This window comes from Episyrphus balteatus, chromosome 3 (genome assembly GCF_945859705.1).
Source record: "Episyrphus balteatus chromosome 3, idEpiBalt1.1, whole genome shotgun sequence".
In the NCBI taxonomy this organism is placed as follows: domain Eukaryota; kingdom Metazoa; phylum Arthropoda; class Insecta; order Diptera; family Syrphidae; genus Episyrphus; species Episyrphus balteatus.
Window position 1 is genome coordinate 126,780,853 of NC_079136.1, and position 19,448 is coordinate 126,800,300.

Sequence of the window (19,448 nt, forward strand, 5' to 3'; positions counted from 1 at the left end):
ATTTTAAACGAGAATAATCAACAAATTCAAAAACAAAAGAGAATTTGCAGAAAATGTTCTCCCACCATTTTACAAATATTTATGAATTTCATGTTATAGTTTAATATACATAAAAAAAAATTGATAACAAAAATGCAATCGAGAGAGAAAGTAAAAACGAAATAAACCAGTCTCCAGGTTAAGATAGGCAAGAAGTTAAGACCAGTTCCTAAATTAGTGCTACGTGGAACTGGTGGATGTGACATTTCTACCTACTTACTTTTTATACAATTTTGTTGTACCTATTTCAACGATATCGGTTAATCGTTATCTTTTAGTAGCAAAGTTATGGTCAAGAATCAAAGGTAACATTTAAATAAAAATCACAATTTATTTTAAAATAAGGAAGTTTTTTAAATGTTTAAGAAAATCTAAACAAAAAAAATACCTACATTTTCAGGAAAGAAATCTCTTTAGACGAAAAGATGCAGCAAATATCTAGAAGAGTGGCCTTTAACGTTCTGGTAAGTTGTCATTGTTTTAGAGCAAGAGCCCACGACGGCCAGACCTTCGTTATTTTATACCAGCTGAAAGTTTGTCTGTGCATACCCCCCATAGAGGTAAGAACGACCAGGGACTTTTTAATTCTGGGTTGTGGTTGCTTTGGCAGGTAAACGGTACTAACGGTGTAAAAAATAGGACCTTACTTTCGTCATAGTATACCGCTTCATCTTTTTATATTTTCTTAAGGATAACTTCAGAAGTCTAGTCGTCCATTGCCAGACACCTACGGCGGTTGTTTCCCCCTGCCAGACACCCCTAAACTTGCAAAAATTATTACCCTACTTTCGTCATAGTATACCAGCTAAATTTTATATATGTTATTTGGGGTCCTATGAAAAGATGTTACCTCAAGAGCCAGACAGTTTTGATGGTTGCAACACCTTGCCAGACACAATTTTCTAAAAAATTACTCAAAATAAAAAAAAAATATTAAAAAACGACGGCAACACTTACAGTAACAAATGATACTTTTTTCAAAAGCCAGAATTGTACACTTAATTTTAATTTTTAAATCAAGTCATTTCAATCAATAGTTTTTGAAATAATTGATTCCAAAGTCAGAATTTGTGAAAAAAAAAGTTTAAAAAATTACATTGAATATTATTTGTGTAAAGGCTGTGGATATAAATACAAAATGTTGTAATAAAATAAACTGCCTAAATTAATTCCTTATCAAATGCTGAAATCCATATGTTCCTATGCCATCTAGTTTTCGAGATATTTGAAAAATAGGAAGACTACTTTTTTTATCAGATTTTTATTATTTTTGCTGTTTTCGTTCGTAGTTCTTATTCATAATTTTATAACATTCACAGCCGTGTTATAGAAAGTAATAAATAAAATGCAAAAGAAAAATAATATTACAGGTAAAAATATTCATTTTAATAAGTTTCGTCGTCGTCGATATTTTCATTTTCTTCTTCACTCCAGTCGATGTCATAATCGTCGTCAATATCGCTTTCTTCGTCAGTTTCTGAAAAAATCAAGTTTGTACAATTAGGAATAATTAAAAAATTATTTACACAATAATCACATACCTGATTGATTTTTGAGCGAATCACTAACATAACTTGGTAGTTGATCCCCTTCAAACCATTTAAACTGGTATTTGTCATCTTTCAATACCCAGCCGTTATTGTCTGGTTGATATGTGGTTGGATTTTTCAGATGAGCATTATTCCAAATGGTACATACATAATTTGCTCGCAAAAATTGCTGCAATAACTCGCTTTTGCAAGTTGGAAGATTGCTAGCGTCAAAATGTCGCAACTTCTTTCGGTCAAAAGCTTCGTTTACATCGGAGACTGTATACGAGTCGATGAATATTTGAAGCCTAGCGGCATCAACATCAATTGCATTTGGGACATTATAAATATTGCATATAAATTTTTGAATAATATTAAAGATTTTTTGTTGAAGATCTAAATTTTCAATTAATTCGCTGTTCCCGAAGTTTTTGAAAGCTTCCTGGTACTCTGGATATTTTTTTAATTTCTTGTATGGCTTTAATTTTCCTTTTCTGAAGAACGCAGGATTAAAATCACAACCTGTGATGGCATGAAATCCAGGTAAACTCTGGCAAACTAACACTCCCAACAGTGCATGTATTTTAGTTAGGTCCACATATCTTAAATTATTGCCAGTACCCGTAAGCATCCAAACAACCGAATCACTTTTGAGGTGATGCATGTTACCAAGCATTATAGCCGCAATATCGGTATCAGCAGTTCTTATAACTATTTTTGATGAATTGTTGATGTTACATGCATGGTATACTATCTTCGTATCTGCTTCCTCGTGTGATGGGCATGACAACTCTTCATTAACTCTTGAGACAACTTTGTTGGAATTATTAACAGAGAAAGAATGACATTTTCTGAAATTGATGTATATCGTTTTGTCGGTAATAAATGGCACCACTTCATCAGTAGCCCAGTGTGAAATAAGAAAATTTACCAGAGCTTCTTTAAATTTTAAATTTTTTAGTTCTTTCGCGAAATCACTTAATCGATTAATTAATGGCAATAATTTAAGATATGTGGACCTAACTAAAATACATGCACAGTTGGGAGTGTTAGTTTGCCAGAGTTTACCTGGATTTCATGCCATCACAGGTTGTGATTTTAATCCTGCGTTCTTCAGAAAAGGAAAATTAAAGCCATACAAGAAATTAAAAAAATATCCAGAGTACCAGGAAGCTTTCAAAAACTTCGGGAACAGCGAATTAATTGAAAATTTAGATCTTCAACAAAAAATCTTTAATATTATTCAAAAATTTATATGCAATATTTATAATGTCCCAAATGCAATTGATGTTGATGCCGCTAGGCTTCAAATATTCATCGACTCGTATACAGTCTCCGATGTAAACGAAGCTTTTGACCGAAAGAAGTTGCGACATTTTGACGCTAGCAATCTTCCAACTTGCAAAAGCGAGTTATTGCAGCAATTTTTGCGAGCAAATTATGTATGTACCATTTGGAATAATGCTCATCTGAAAAATCCAACCACATATCAACCAGACAATAACGGCTGGGTATTGAAAGATGACAAATACCAGTTTAAATGGTTTGAAGGGGATCAACTACCAAGTTATGTTAGTGATTCGCTCAAAAATCAATCAGGTATGTGATTATTGTGTAAATAATTTTTTAATTATTCCTAATTGTACAAACTTGATTTTTTCAGAAACTGACGAAGAAAGCGATATTGACGACGATTATGACATCGACTGGAGTGAAGAAGAAAATGAAAATATCGACGACGACGAAACTTATTAAAATGAATATTTTTACCTGTAATATTATTTTTCTTTTGCATTTTATTTATTACTTTCTATAACACGGCTGTGAATGTTATAAAATTATGAATAAGAACTACGAACGAAAACAGCAAAAATAATAAAAATCTGATAAAAAAAGTAGTCTTCCTATTTTTCAAATATCTCGAAAACTAGATGGCATAGGAACATATGGATTTCAGCATTTGATAAGGAATTAATTTAGGCAGTTTATTTTGTTACAACATTTTGTATTTAGATCCACAGCCTTTACACAAATAATATTCAATGTAATTTTTTAAACTTTTTTTTTCACAAATTCTGACTTTGGAATCAATTATTTCAAAAACTATTGATTGAAATGACTTGATTTAAAAATTAAAATTAAGTGTACAATTCTGGCTTTTGAAAAAAGTATCATTTGTTACTGTAAGTGTTGCCGTCGTTTTTTAATATTTTTTTTTTATTTTGAGTAATTTTTTAGAAAATTGTGTCTGGCAAGGTGTTGCAACCATCAAAACTGTCTGGCTCTTGAGGTAACATCTTTTCATAGGACCCCAAATAACATATATAAAATTTAGCTGGTATACTATGACGAAAGTAGGGTAATAATTTTTGCAAGTTTAGGGGTGTCTGGCAGGGGGAAACAACCGCCGTAGGTGTCTGGCAATGGACGACTAGACTTCTGAAGTTATCCTTAAGAAAATATAAAAAGATGAAGCGGTATACTATGACGAAAGTAAGGTCCTATTTTTTACACCGTTAGTACCGTTTACCTGCCAAAGCAACCACAACCCAGAATTAAAAAGTCCCTGGTCGTTCTTACCTCTATGGGGGGTATGCACAGACAAACTTTCAGCTGGTATAAAATAACGAAGGTCTGGCCGTCGTGGGCTCTTAGTCTATTTTCTTAAGCGAGGGTTTTTAGTGGGTGATGAATGAAAATGGGACAAGAACCACCCGTCAAATTATGCCGAACTAAAGCAAACAAACCGTGTCCTCTTTTCATCATCAAGGTCACTTCGTTGTAACCCAAATTACTGAAAAGAAAAATATACAAATGTACAACTGAGGAACAGAAGCATGTTCAAGAAAATAACAAAAATCGAAAACTAATATACCCATATTACTGGCATCCTCAACATAGGTACCATCCAACTATATACCATCCAATTACCTATTTCATTGCCTCTCTTAAGAAGTTTCTGTTTTTTTTTGTGATCTACCACCAAGTTCATAGGCTGAAGTTTTTTTAAAAGGATTTTTATTTTTTTTACAGATTAGGAAAATGTATGTGTCGGCTTTAACAATTGTTTCTTTTATTGTAAAAAATTGTCAGAAGGTGAAACAAAATTGCATTCAAAAAATTCTAGCTCTTTTTGTAGATTTCATAGACATGATTTTTTTTTGAATATTTTTACCTGAAATAATAAGCTTTTAGATGGCAAAAAATAAATTGTAAATTGTCAGGTATTTTTTTATTGCTTTTTTTCATTAAAAATTGGTGATTTCAAAAATCAATATCATACTTTTTATGCAACATTATAGACTTGAATAGAGTGTAGGTAATTTCTTAGAAAAAAAGGCTTTTAGATGGTATAATTATTTTTATTAATTTTTCACGTAAAAAAATGACAAAATGATAAAAGAAAAAAAATCAACTTTAAATTCCAGCCAAACTATTTGTTCCAAAAATTTGAAACCTTACAGACTTAATTCTTATAATTATAGCTAATTAAAACCATTTAACCCTCTACTGCATGAATTAATATTAGCGGACGAAAAAATTAAAAAATTATTTACATGGGTTCTTTGGGTTGTTTCAAAACGGTTTACATTAAAAAAATTTGCTTAAATTAATTTGTTTAAAAAATTTGTTTATAAGCCAAATTTGGCTTCGTATGCATTAAGGGGTAAGAAATTTTACTAATTTTATTTATTCAGATTATGTAAAGAATAAAATTAAAAATATCAAAAGATAAATATTTATCATTTAAAAACAAAATAAAGTAAAATAAATACATTGCATTACAAAAGGTTAAGAATTAATTCAAATTTGGCTCATTTTAAGCCATGGAACCGAGAAAAGCAATTTGTTTTTTCCGTTATATATATTTTTTCTGGTTCACAATCTTTCCACTGTAAAAATAAGTCTTGCTTCATTTTCATTCACTCCCAGATCTTACAAAAACTAAAAAGTAATAAAATGATTGAAAAATATTATAGGTGAGCCTCCCTCCCCCTTAATTTTTTGTGGTTACGCCCCTGGAAATAGGGTTAACATAAAAAAAATATCTCTAAGAGCGAAGGGGCTCCATTTCTGAAGTAAAACATAGCTTCCAAGCAAAATAAAAATGTAAAGGAACAAAATTTTTCAACAAAAAAATTTAACAAATTGTGTAGATTTAAAATCCCTTAATGCATACGAAGCCAAATATGGCTTCCGTCCTTTTTGCCCTCCCAAGACCCGGCCAATAATTTTTTTTCAATAAAAATTGGTTCATAGCATACATAATAAGACAATCGATCAAAAATAAATTTTTAATTCCACTTTTCTTTCCAAACAAACGCAGTAATTAACACTTAAAGTATGAATATATTCTACACTTTCGATTTCAATGCACACGACTGATCGACTCACCTGTGATCATAAAATACACCTTTATTTTGTGTCGGACACACGAAAAAACTATGTCTATGGGTTTTCAGAAACACAAAGAAGAGGATTGTATTGAATCTTTACCATTTTTTTGTGACAGAGAAGAGAAAAGTGTATACAAATAGACAAAACCATATTTGGCTTTGTATACAGTAGAGGGTTAAGGAGATTTTTTTACCTACAAACCAAATTGTATATTATTTCTTAAATTTTTGTCTAATTCCTTAAAAAATTTATTTATTAATTTTTAAAAAGCTTTAATATTCGAATCAACTTTCATCATAAGAGCAAGTGGGTGCTAACCATTGTACGAATGCATAACTTGATATGGAGGGCTAAGAGCTGAAGTGAACCAAGTCACAAAAAGTGAATTCGGAGATATAACGAGTTAAAGTAAATACGGTTCCATTGAATCTTATAGTTAATATTTTTTTCGAACAAATAACAATTTGAGTCGAAACACTTTTGGATCAAACTTATGAAAGACGTAGTAGAGATAAACCTTGCGCAGATTTTGGCACTAGATTTGGATTTTTTTTTTCTTTTTTTGACTTGATCCGTTTCAGCTGTGAAACCTCCATATAATAGTACCCAAAGTGTCCAAAATTTTTTAAACAAGTAACACTACCTAATAGCTAAATATTTAGTATACTGTATACACATTTCCTAAATCCAAACGTTTTTCATGGAATATAAAAAAAAACGGAAAAAAATGCTACAAAATACTGCAATTTTTTGAATGCAATAAAAAAAAACAAATTTTTTTTCCTTAACCCATTATCAATTATTTTATATGACAATCTACTATAAATTTAAAATCACCGTATTACGCCTGCAAAAAAAAGATATAATTTCTTAAAGTCGACCATGTTGAAATTTAAAACTGAGATTGAATTTGCTTTAGCACTGAAATTATCCATAGCCATCCATAAATACCATATTCTACATCTGTATATTTCTCTTATCTGTGTCCAAACTCACAAGTATATATAAATTCCAAACTATTTTTTTTTTAGACCAAGTATCCCCTTCAAGTTTCACCTTACGTATCTGGTGTCCAATACAATCTAACTGCAGCCATTAACAAAAACAATCGCAACTATGCCACCCAAGCCGCTCCGATCAAACAAAATCTACTTCGCTATCCAGCTCTTTCGCTCGAAGAGACTGTAGCGAAATTCCTTAAAACCGCCGAGCCATTCCTAACCCCCCAAGAGCTTGAACTAAATCGCAAACAGGCTGATGTATTCCTCAAATGTGATGCCCCAAAGCTACAAAAACTCTTGGAGCAAGCAGCTGCAAAAGATGAAAACTGGTTGGCCGATAGATGGCTTCGTACCGCCTATCTACAATATCGTGATCCATTAATTATATTCTCTAGTCCTGGCATGACATTTCCCAGAGTGACCTTCAATACAGATGAAGAGCTCTTGGTTTATACCTCCAAAGTTATATATTGCCTAATAAAGTATAAGGAAATCATTGATTTGGGTAAGGTACCAGTTCATAAAATTGGTCCAAATGAATTGGATAACTCGCAATTTGGAAGAGTTCTTGGTACTTGCCGAATTCCTCAACCGAATGAGGACAAAGTCGAGTATAATCCCAATTCGACGCATGTAGCTGTTGTTTATAAAAATCATGTAAGATCCATTTGGGATTTCAAAAAGGTTCTTTTAATTTAATCTGGAATTTTTAGTTTTATAAGCTTCCGGTTTATTCCAAATCCTTGAAACCACTTCATCAAGAAGTAATTTTTGGGGAATTGAAGAAGATTTTTGAAGCTGAAAAGAATGAAGGAATTCCATTTGGAATACTAACCTCTGACAAAAGAGACAACTGGGCTACAGCCTACGCAGAACTTCTAGCTCTTCCTGGAAACAAGCAATCAGTGGAGGAGATTCAAAAGTCGTTGTTTACTGTCTCGCTAGATGGAGTAGTGTGTCACGATCCCTGTGGCAACACTAAAACTGTTCTAGCTGAGTATTTGATTCATGGATGTGGATCAAAGAACTATGCTGGCAATCGATGGTTTGATAAGACTATTCAGGTGAGTTTCGAAACAAAAACAAAGTTTCTGTAAAATTAAATTTTTTTTTACAGCTCATGGTAAGCAGAAGTGGATTTCAGGGATTCTGTTATGAACACAGTCCAGCTGAGGGTCAGCCAATTGCTTTAATGGTTGATTATCTTGTGAAGAATTTGTAAGAACTCATTTTTTATCCCTCTTATTTTCTAATGAATTTCAATTCTAGAGATGATAAGAAAATGTTTGAAGGAGCCGAGACAACAAACTTTGAACCATCGAAGAAACTTGAATTGGTATCATCTCCAGCTGTTGATCAGCATATTAAAGTTGCTCAGACAAATCTTGATAAGTTGGCTGAGGATTTACATTTGCATGTATTGCATTTCAAAGAATACGGCAAGGGTTTCCTTAAACAACAGAAACTTAGTCCTGATAGCTTCATTCAGATGGCTCTTCAATATGCTTTTTACAAGTAAGTTTACATCTTCCTACCAACTCTCAATAAATTCATATTTTCTCTTTCAACTTAGACTCCATAAAGTACCCGGTGCTGCTTATGAATCAGCTCATCTTCGAATTTTCCGTAATGGTCGTACAGAAACCATTCGTTCATGTTCAAATGAGTCAATGGCCTTTGCCAAAGCCATGTTAGAACCAAATTCAGATGAACTGAGAGTTGAATTACTCCGAAAAGCTGTAAATGTACATCGTGAATACACTACAATGGCATTGCAAGGACGTGGAGTCGATCGTCATTTACTCGGTCTAAAGCTAATGGCTCTTGAAAATAATCTACCTATTCCGGAATTTTATAATTTACCAGCTTTCACTCGGAGTAATCATTTCCGATTGTCTACATCACAAGTGGCATCGGTTAATGAGGCTTTCATGTGCTATGGACCAATGTATCATGATGGTTATGCTTGTTGTTATAATCCAAGGGAAAATGATATGATTTTGTCATTGGCTGCATGGCGAAGCAATCAAGAGACTTGTGCTGATCGATTTTCGGTATCGTTGCAAGAGTCATTAAAAGAAATGATGGATGTTTTGTGTAGAGCTGGAGAAAAGCCCAAAAATAAATTGTAAATACAGCAGATAGTTGGGTCAATATATGTTTTGTACTGATTTTGAATTATTTTTTTTTTTGAAAATACATTAATATTTTTGAATGATAATTTTGGAGAATTATTGAAGTTAATTTAATGGTGGAACCTATTTTACCACGCATTTTAGAAGTTTTTATATTTCAGATCCAAACAAAATCTAGGGTTCGTTTGGTAATTTTAATGAAAGAATTTGCGCTCTGATTTAGAACTCATTAGCAGCCGTGTTTAATGATAAATAGGTAAAAATTCTATCAACTATACTGAAAAGTCGTCACTTGTGCCGATGGAGAGACATGATTTTCTTGTCTTTGGATTTTGCAATACTTTTCAATGAAAAGCCCTAAAGAATTTCTGTTTGCTTTTCATGTTTTTCTCTTTACATAATTCAAGTAAAATCGAAATACTTAAAAACCCAGCAAGTGGCCAAAAGTGATTTTTACATGTAAGTGTAAATATCGAAAAATAAGTTACTCATACGCCATAGTGAACAAATTCATGAATTATTTTGATTTTGATTATTACTTGACTCTGGTATTGCGTAATACTCAATTTTTTTTCGAATTTTTATTTAATTTTTTTGCTGCTTAAAATGAACTTAAATTAACATAAAAAATATTTAAAATTCTTAAAAACCATATTTCCTCCAACACTAAGTCATTTTTTTTTTTTGATTTTTTGAAAATTAATACTCATAGTCCAAATTTGTAGAATCAGCTCCACTTAGAGCAAGAATTTTAACGCCAGTTTTTTCCTCCAATATATTAGTACCAGGTGCTTCGCATGCAGTATCAAGTGAAGAACATGTATGACAATGACAACTCACTGCCTCCATATATTCATATTTTCTAATTTCCAAACTAGCTTCGGGATGACAATTTTTTAATACAGCTACAGCTGGAGCACGTGCAGCATGAACACAAACCGGATGATGGGCCTTCTTGTAGGGAAATTTCCAATCGGAAATTTCACTAGAATCACAACGACCCCAACACGACATCACATTAACTAAGTCCCAGCATTCGCGTCCTTGGGCATCCGATTGAGTGACTCGGTAAGTGTACATACGACGATGACAACCAAGTGGTGATGGAGTTGGATCTTCGCCAACGGACTCAACTTCAATGGAACCATTAACAATTTTTGAAATGCATAGAAAGGCAGAGAAAATAAATAAACTGCAGACAAGAAAAGGAAATTAGATTAGATTTTGAAAGAAAACACTTTTACTACTGTTCTTACAGTTCTCCGTTCATTGTTGATAGTGAAGAAGCAGAGAATAAACTTGGGATGAACCTTTGATAACTTCTCAAACACTGAATACTGTTACAAACAGAACAACCCTTTTTATACAAAGTTAAATATTCAAATTTTTAAACTTAATTCATGCGCAGTATACAAATTTGTTCATTAGAAAGAAAAAATTTAAATCAACTTAATAATGAATTGGCGCCCAAGAGAAGACAAATAAAAGCTAAATTTATTAAACCTTCTGCTGTAATTCTTGTATTTTAGCAAAAAATTTATGCGTAAACAGAGTGTTTTCAAAGGAAAACAAAAGACTAAGTTTGTAAGGGAAAACAGTGTTTGGGTGTTTCGGAGTCGTGGAGAAAAATGGTAAAGCCATTTACCTAAAGTTTTTTTTTTAAATCAGTTTGCCAGCAAGTAATTGTGAATACATACATTTTTTGAGTCACTACGTTAGTTCGGATTTATGAGCTTCCTGTTTTTAATAAATTTAAATGAAAGAAATTAGAAGCAGTAAAGTTTGAAAACCTGGAAGTCAGGGATAAATTTAGTTTTCTTCATATTTTACTGGCAAATTTCCGGTGCAACACTGAAATAATAGGCTTGGCAAAGTGGGGATATTTTGCTCCGTTTTGACCTTTTGTACACCATTTGAAGGGTGTTTCTGCTAAAATTTTAAACAAATCGGAAAGTCTGGGGGTTTTTATTTGCTTGTCTTACGAAAACGAATTCAAATTCATGTGCAGAATTGTGGACAGGAACTTTCTGCTGATACCTAGACAAATGTTCTGCCGAAACGGTTCAATCGGTTTCAATCTGGGTAGCAATTTGCTACCGGAAAACAATATTCTCCAATAAAAAAGTCGAATGGAAACCAGAACAACCATTTTCAATCCGTACGGATTCAATTTTCGTTTCCCTTTTCAAATTCGAACGAATATTAGAACAGCCGTGATAGTATTTCTCATTTTTTAAATTTCATCAAAGAAAGATTTGATTGCACTTTAATTTGTTCATTCTGTTGAGTTCATATTATTTATGGTGTACCTAAATGATGGCTTTAAATCCATTCATTATTTCTTAAGAACTTGATTAAATAAAACAAAAAAAAAATACATTTATATTTATCTCCATCTTTGAAAACAAAATCAATTAACTGTTATATTTTTATGAAATAAGTTTTAATAATTAATTTGTTATATTTTGTATAAAATATAGGTGTAACATTTTTATAACCATTTTAGAAAATTTAGAAAAAAAATTACCAAAATTATTGCAATTATTCATTAAATTAAAAAAAAATTAAAAATTATTGAAGACCACCAAATTGAAATTTTTGTAAAACTTTTATTTGGTAAAGTTAAAGTAAAAAAAAAAGGATTTTAAAGGATTGGTTGTCCTATGGCCTGTCAAGAATTGTCATTATATCAAGACTCCAATAATGACAACGAAATTGAATCCCTACGAACTTGCATTAGTGAAGAAGCTTTAAATGCCCTGAATGAAATGCGTAAAGGAAATTTAATGTGTGATGCTATTGTTGAAGTTCGCGATGGATCATTTAATGTTCATCGAGCTATTTTGAGTGCTTGTAGTTCTTATTTTAGGTAAAAGAAAATAAATTCAAAATTCTATTTTTAAAGATTAAATGTTCATTTTATAGAGCTTTATTTACAAATTCATTATCATTGGAAAAACAAAATGTCTTTATTCCGGATATGCGTGCTGCCATAATGGAGGAAATCATTAGCTATGCCTATTTACGAAAGTGTGAAATTAATCCGTCGAACGTTCATGAACTTTTAGCTATGGCTGATTATGTTGGAATGACAGGTTTGGTGAAGCAATGCAAAATTGTACTGGCACGAATGTTGACGCCCAAAAGTTGTTTTGGCATAATGCGATTTGCAAGGTAATTATATAAATATATATGTACATTAGGGTGGTTCTTATTCTGGACATGCAGTTGGATAACCGCTTTCCGGTTGGAAATGTTGAGAAACAATTTCCATATTTTTTTTTTTTTAATTTTTATTTCATATCCTTCCTCTTCCGGATTTAACGTGAAATTTTTCATGTCCTTTGATTTGCATAGGTAATTTTATATGGGGTATTCCACTAGACTCGCGGAATTTTTTCACTACCCACCTTCCATCCACCGTGGAATTTTGTGCAATCAAAAAAAAAAAACAAAAAAATAACATTAGCATTAGCAATAAAATAAGTACCTGAACTACACTGTGATAATTTATGTTTGTCTTTTTAATTTATTAGTCTCTTGTTTTTAATGTTAATTTATTAAATAGTTAATTAGTTTTGAATGTTAATTTATTAAATAGTTTAAATATTTTTCATTTTCTTTATTCAAACGATATAAATATAAAAATAAAATTTTAAAAAACAAAACCAACCAAACAATGTAAAATACAACAACAAAAAAACAACATATCATAAAAAACCCCTGAAGAAGTCGTGAGTAGCGACGAAACGTTGCACACAGGTAAATTTTCCCAAATTCATGGCCAAAACTACAAAAAAAAAATTTGCGATTTGTTGTTTTTTTTTAATGCCAAGTTGTTTACAAATAACATAAGCTTAGAACCTGATTGATCATGCGATGCAAATTGTAACTGTTTAATCAGTAGACGCTTTCAAAGTAGAACATTTTAATTAACGAGTGCAGTAGCAAGGTTGGTTTCTTATAAGAAGTAGTTTGCTTTATTTTTTATTTAATTTTTTTTGGCGATTTTAAAAATAATTAACATGGATTCTGTTGCTAGTGGTATGTTAAAAAAAGATAATGACAAAGATAATGCAAAATTTTAAGTCTAAAGTAAATTTTAAAGCTTCTTAAGATAATGTGTTTGAGCAGTAAAAACAAACAAATTTTTTTTCTTTGATAATGAAAAAGTTAAGTTGATTTGCGTTTTTCTGTACTGAAAATAGTGTTGAAAAATAGTTAAATGTTTCCTTTATGGGAAACAATCCTAAAACATTGCGGTTTTTTGCGACTTTTTATAATATTGGCTTCAAAAGGTGTTGGGGACGGTGATTTTTTTTTTTTGTTTTAATTAGATTTTTCTTTTTTGACACAGGATCGTAATTAACTTTCATTTTTCTTTCAAGAAATAAGCTTTCTGAATTTTTAAAAAGCTGTTCGTCACGTGACATTACAGAAAAAATTAATTTTTTTGGTACCAAAGGTTGAAATATTGAAATTTCGGAGCAAATAGAGAAAAATTTAACGGATTTTGATTTTGCATATATGAACATAGAAGAAGATGGCTGAGTGCCTCCAGAAATAACAACACCTTCTTAAAACAAAATATAAATTGGTTGCAATATGAAATATCGTTTCCATGCTGAGCTCATGGCTTTGTTGGACGGCCTCGAATGGATTTTTCAGACCTAAGCGAACGGTCAAAGAGACGTAAAACAGAAGATTTACGTTCTAACTATAATGCCGAAGAATTAAGCTATGCTGCGCCATGCAACTGCGAGAAAAAGGGAAACTTGTTCATCAAATGTAATGAAAAATATAATATTTTCAACTCCTTCACGTGCTGAAAAATATCAAAAGCTTTGAAGAAAATTGACCAGAAAATTATTCCATATACATCAGAAGAAGCACTTTCAATAGTTGTTGAAGGAAAATTAACTTAGTTTCATAATAACCATAAAATTTATTCATTCATTGGACAGCTCGGCGAAGAAGCCCAAGAATCAAGAAACAAAGATATAAAGCGTTTCGAGAAAGTTTCCCAAGAAAATTTTCGAGGCAGCAAAATATGGAAGATGTGTTTTATAATCTCTTGGTGTCTTCTGACCCATTAATGAGTGGTTTGAGAAAACTAAATCCTAAAACAAAAAATGCGTTTCCCTCTGAAATACTTCAGTTTCTAATAGAACCAGAGATCGAGCAAGCAGACTTATAGTTACAGTTTCACAACTCACAAGTCATTGAATGATGTACACACATACAAACTCACACTCATGTTTATTTATGTATATAGTTGTTATCTATGCCTGCATTATTTACTTATTTATAATAACGACTGTTCAACTGTTTTTTTCAATCTATTGAATGTATAAATATTGTATTATTAAATGTCAAATGAAAGAAACCCTATGGCGTAAAGTAAAAAAAAACGACTTTTTTCATTTTTTGCTTCTTTTTTGTGAATTTTCGTGTAAATTTACTTAAAAATGGTGAATTTTATGGAAATTATCTTATTTTGATATAATCATGCAATAATAAATTGAATAAAAACAAAAAATAATTTTGGCCATGTTTTTGGGAAAATTGACCTGTGTGCGTTGGGTAAAAGATGGAATAAAGTTTTTTTATTTGCATTTAAAATCAATTGACCAAAGTAGCCCGCATAACCAAATATAAATCTACATATATTCATTAAAAAAATTGGTCACATAAAACATACATATAAAAAATTACAATATAAGGACCACCCTAATGAAAATGGATAAGAATCAGAATGAATCTCCATCTGTGTGTGAAACGAGCCTTAAAAAGGCACTAAGGTAGCCTTAAAATTTTCTAAAGTAACAAAACGAATATACAAAAACGGCCTTATCACAAATTCCATTCGTATTAACAATTTTGCTTCTTTAAACCTTTACAGATGAAATGCTTCTCCTGTTTCTTCTATAAAACTTTATAGAAGCAAAAATAATAATTTTAAATAATAATTTTAAAAGCAGCTTTAGGTTTTGTGATGATTTGTATGCAAAAGCCCGCACCTATTTGTTGCGAAATTTCATCCAAGTTGCAGCAAAAAATGAAGATATTTTAAAAATTGGACTAGAAGACTTTCTAGACATCATTACCGATGATATGTTGAATACAAGAGATGAGGAACTAGTCTGGAAGTTGTGTATTAAATGGGTTGATTATGATGTGAATGAAAGACAAAGACATTTGCCGCAACTTATGCAAGGTGTTCGATTGGGATTGATGACTCCAAAGGTATGTAAGTTTTGAAAGCTATTTTTTATAATCTTAATTTAAAACGAAAAATTTTTATTTGTTTTGAGTTATGTTGTAAAGACAACGATTTTTTTTTTTAATTTTTATAAACCCCAACATTAAACCCCTGTAGGCACACCTCTTTTTTGTGACGTGATAGGCACACGGGTTCGAATTTGGTTTATACTTTTTCATGTCGCTAGAACTTTTTTCGGTCACAATATTTTATAGAGAATCAAGTATGAAATTGATGTAGAATATTCCGAGGAATTCGAATATTGATTTAACAATTCCGAAAAAAAATATTTTCACCCTTATAAAGAGACTTTTTTGTGACCACTTTTTTGAAAAATCGTAATTTTTTTATTTTTGTGATGCCAAATTCGCACCCGTGTGCCGACAGAGGGTTAAAAACATAATTTTGATACAAACAAATTCTCAAACTAACGTTCCCGGAACCGCTTATCTACTTGAGAACCGATATTTTTGGGCAGCTTACAAAGTAAGGCATTTAATTTTGTTTGTAGAGATTGTGGAGTTCCAAATTTGAATCTTTTATAGGGGGCGCTATTAATTTCGATACATTTCTGTTATTATAGCCGTGTTTTATTTTTGTACTCAGTATTTTACTGAATAAACATTTTATTAATAATCCTTATTGTTGAAGGGTCAAAATTACTTAGGGTCCCAAAAAAAATTACTTGAATAATTTTAGCGGATATCAAATAATACATCAGGGGCCCAAAAAAAGAAACGTATGGCGTATACGTACTTTTTTTAAATTTTGTCTTATTTTCTGTATCGAAAAGGCCCCAAAATTAAGCCTTGCTCCTGGGCCCCGGCAATTCAACCCACGCCTCTGCCTAATATAATGCCTAATTCCCATTGACACGAGTTCAAACTTGCCCTTGCCAGAAAAAATCACAATAAGATTGCCTAAATAAGATCCCACTGAACCCTTTTTGTCTTTTTTTCCACAGTTTTTTATGGACGAAGTTAAAGACCATCCATATGTTGTAAAATGTATCGAAGCAAGACCTTTAATTCTTGAAACCCTATCATTCTTATACGAACTGGATATGATGAGACCAACTGATAAGGAGGTTGTTTATTTTTTATTATAAGAAAAAAACTATAAATTTTTTTAAAAGGTTCCAACACCTTTAATTGCAATGCCCCGATTGCCACATGAAGTAATGTTTGCAATCGGTGGCTGGAATGGTGGCACTTCAAAATCAGCAATTGAAACATATGATACCCGAGCTGACCGATGGGTAAATATTCCAGCCGAAGATCCAGCTGGACCAAGAGCCTATCATGGTACAGCTGTTATTGGCTTTAACATCTATTGCATTGGTGGGTATAATGGAGTTGAATACTTTAATACGTGTCGTGTGTTTGACGCAGTTAAGAAAACTTGGAAAGAGGTTTGTGTTAAAAGACGAAGAGTAAGTTTCGTCATTCTACGAATAAATTATTATTTTTTTTTTTTTGTTTCTTATTTTTATGTAAATTATGATTTGTCGTTAACTTGTGATTCAATTACTTGGAAAAGATGTGATATTAAAAAATGAATACAATTTTTTGTTTGTTTCGTTCTTCCAGATATCTCCAATGCATAGTCGTCGTTGCTATGTCAGTGTGGCTGTATTAAATGGACAGATATACGCAATGGGAGGGTATGATGGGCACAACCGTTTGAATACCGTTGAACGTTATAGTCCGAAAACAAATCAATGGACTATGATAACGCCTATGAATAGGCAACGATCTGATGCTGACGCGTGCTCTTTGAATGGGAAAATTTATGCAATGGGTATAGTTGGTTGATTTCCAACAGGGCGCCATTTTTCTATTTTTTATGTTATTATTTAAGGTGGTTTCAATGGTCAAGAATGTCTATCGACTGCAGAATTTTATGATCCAACAACTGATTTATGGACACCAATGCCCAATATGAATCATCGTCGATCAGGTATTTCGTGTGTAGCTTATCGAAATCATGTTTATGTGGTAGGAGGTTTCAATGGATTGGCTCGTTTGTCAACTGGTGAAAAATATGATCCTGAAACGGAAATTTGGACATTTATAAGGGAAATGTATCATGCTCGAAGTAATTTTGGTTTAGAAATTATTGATGATATGATTTTTGCAATTGGAGGATTTAATGGAATTGCTACGATTCCGCATACAGAATGCTATCTAGCTGAAACGGATGAATGGTAATTACTCATAAATATGTTAGATCTTTGCAAGAGGAATTTTCTTGGGTGTTATGGGTCTTAATTGTACGTTTAAGTCCATAATGGCAAATGACTGATTTTCGTTCAGTTTTCGTCTGCTTCATCGCAGTTTATTGCAGTTGATCTTTTCTTTCAAGTTTACTTTTGGTTTCGCAATTGAAAGGCAATCCCAACCGCAGTTTTCACATACGAAAGCAGTATTTAATGAAAACTTAACGAAAAATTACAACTTGGCCAATCAAAAGTTAACAAAAACTTAACGAAACTGAGTAATATATTATTACCGATGTAATGTGAAACTGTTCTTTTTATTCGATTTGATGACATTAGAAGCGTTTCTTTCTGGAGTAATCTGCCGTTATGAGGTGCCATATATGATTTGCCTGTATTCGTTTATTTACAAACGACGCTACCGTACACTCTATTCCGATTAATACAGTTGGTCTTTTGTGCTCAGTTTCGTTAAATTTCGTTCAACTTTATTTTGAGTTCTTTATTATTTTATTTTTTATTCTCAGGATGGAAGCAACAAACTTAAATGTTGTTCGGTCAGCTTTAACTGCAAATACTGTTTGTGGTCTGCCTAATATTCGAGATTACATACATCAAAATAGAGAGCTATTAATGGAAGAACGTCGTCAAAGAATGTTTCCCAATATCGATACCCTGACTATTGCTGAAGAATTTGAAAGTGCCGATGAAGAAATGTCAGTTGAATTTGAATAATGGAGAAAAATTACCAAATCCAAATTCTTCGTTAAAAATAATTAAATTTAAATTTAATGTTCTAAATTCTAAATTCTTTTTTATGCAAAACAAAAATTTATAAATTATGAAAGTATAAATGCAGATTTTTTTAAATCCTTGTTCCTTGAAATCAGCGCATGTCCCTTTAAACATCGAGAAAGACTCATTCAGATTATAAAGCAGCAGGAAAAAGAATAAAAACCTGTGTGAAAAGTTGTTAAATTGTCAGTCTTGCAATCAACTTTATCGTTAGCACACTTCAGTAATAATATAAGTTAAACTTTTTAAGACTATGTTGTGGCTACGTTTGACCGCTATTGTTCTACTCTTTTATATTGTTTCAACATTAGCAGCGAGTCCTTGGCAAAAACCTGGCTGTCATCGGGTGGGCAATACTCGGAAAATTAAAATTCCGAATTGTGTTGAATTTCATATTACGACAAATGCATGTCGTGGATTTTGTGAATCTTATGCTGTGCCTTCGATACCTTGGAGTAATTATGTAAAACCAAATAAGCCAGTTGTATCGGTTGGTCAGTGCTGTAGTATGATGGAATCGGAAGATGTAAGTTTGCTTTTTTCGTTTACTTTTTGACAGATGTCAAAATGACATTCCCAGAGTCCAATGTAGACCACTTGAACTTAAATTCTACATTTTTAGAGACTGTGATTGGTCAAATGTCATAAAAAGGTGGGTGACATTTGGTTCTGACCAATCAGAGCATCTTAAAATTCAGAACTTAAGTTCAGGTGGCCTGCATTGAATCCTGCCATTTACCGATATTATAACTCAACTTCTATATGTGCATTTAACCTAGCTGCTATATGTGCAAACTTCTAAATTTTAAAAAACTTATTTTTGTTAAAGGTTCATCAACGTGTACTATGTTTGGGTGGCATGAAACAATTCACATTTAAATCGGCCCTAAGTTGCAGTTGTTACGAGTGCAAAGTGCACTAAGCAAAAACGAATATGAAGCTTTCTCACACCAAAACAACGTTTTGTTTTTTAATGCATTCCTCCCTCGAGTCTCTTTGGTTTTTATTTAAATGATATGTTTATGATTTGAAGCAAGAGAACAAATAAAATAAATGTTACAAGCAAACTTA

The 19,448-nt window shown here is 31.9% G+C and overlaps 5 protein-coding genes across 6 annotated transcripts; 3 read left to right on the forward strand and 2 right to left on the reverse strand.

Annotated features, from left to right (window-relative positions):
- Positions 1-18: 18 nt before the first annotated feature.
- LOC129916862 (carnitine O-acetyltransferase-like) lies at positions 19-9,188 on the forward strand. Its single transcript, XM_055997053.1, has 7 exons — positions 19-344; positions 440-503; positions 6,998-7,624; positions 7,681-8,031; positions 8,085-8,185; positions 8,237-8,482; positions 8,541-9,188. The coding sequence occupies exons 1-7, from the start codon at positions 328-330 to the stop codon at positions 9,097-9,099; spliced, it is 1,965 nt and encodes a 654-aa protein (XP_055853028.1). The 5' UTR covers positions 19-327; the 3' UTR covers positions 9,100-9,188.
- LOC129916863 (uncharacterized) lies at positions 1,149-2,978 on the reverse strand. The gene is made up of 2 exons (XM_055997054.1): positions 1,581-2,978; positions 1,149-1,516 (listed from the first exon to the last, which is right to left on the reverse strand). The coding sequence occupies exons 1-2, from the start codon at positions 2,242-2,244 to the stop codon at positions 1,425-1,427; spliced, it is 756 nt and encodes a 251-aa protein (XP_055853029.1). The 5' UTR covers positions 2,245-2,978; the 3' UTR covers positions 1,149-1,424.
- A 457-nt stretch (positions 9,189-9,645) lies between the features above and the next one.
- LOC129916864 (thyrostimulin beta-5 subunit) lies at positions 9,646-10,422 on the reverse strand. The gene is made up of 2 exons (XM_055997055.1): positions 10,359-10,422; positions 9,646-10,294 (listed from the first exon to the last, which is right to left on the reverse strand). Exons 1-2 carry the CDS (start codon positions 10,370-10,372, stop codon positions 9,802-9,804), a joined length of 507 nt encoding a protein of 168 aa, XP_055853030.1. The 5' UTR covers positions 10,373-10,422; the 3' UTR covers positions 9,646-9,801.
- Positions 10,423-11,553: 1,131 nt separating this feature from the next.
- Positions 11,554-18,468, forward strand: LOC129916865 (kelch-like protein 10). 2 transcript variants are annotated; one of them, XM_055997056.1, is made up of 8 exons: positions 11,554-11,971; positions 12,028-12,276; positions 15,081-15,348; positions 16,329-16,451; positions 16,500-16,775; positions 16,954-17,164; positions 17,225-17,570; positions 18,110-18,468. In XM_055997056.1, exons 1-8 carry the CDS (start codon positions 11,766-11,768, stop codon positions 18,315-18,317), a joined length of 1,887 nt encoding a protein of 628 aa, XP_055853031.1. In that variant the 5' UTR covers positions 11,554-11,765; the 3' UTR covers positions 18,318-18,468. The 2 variants fall into 2 exon arrangements, with proteins under 2 accessions (XP_055853031.1, XP_055853032.1); XM_055997057.1 differs by having other exon boundaries at positions 11,555-11,971; positions 15,084-15,348.
- Positions 18,469-18,599: 131 nt separating this feature from the next.
- On the forward strand, positions 18,600-19,448 carry LOC129916867 (thyrostimulin alpha-2 subunit). Its single transcript, XM_055997058.1, has 2 exons — positions 18,600-18,903; positions 19,207-19,448. The coding sequence occupies exons 1-2, from the start codon at positions 18,631-18,633 to the stop codon at positions 19,297-19,299; spliced, it is 366 nt and encodes a 121-aa protein (XP_055853033.1). The 5' UTR covers positions 18,600-18,630; the 3' UTR covers positions 19,300-19,448.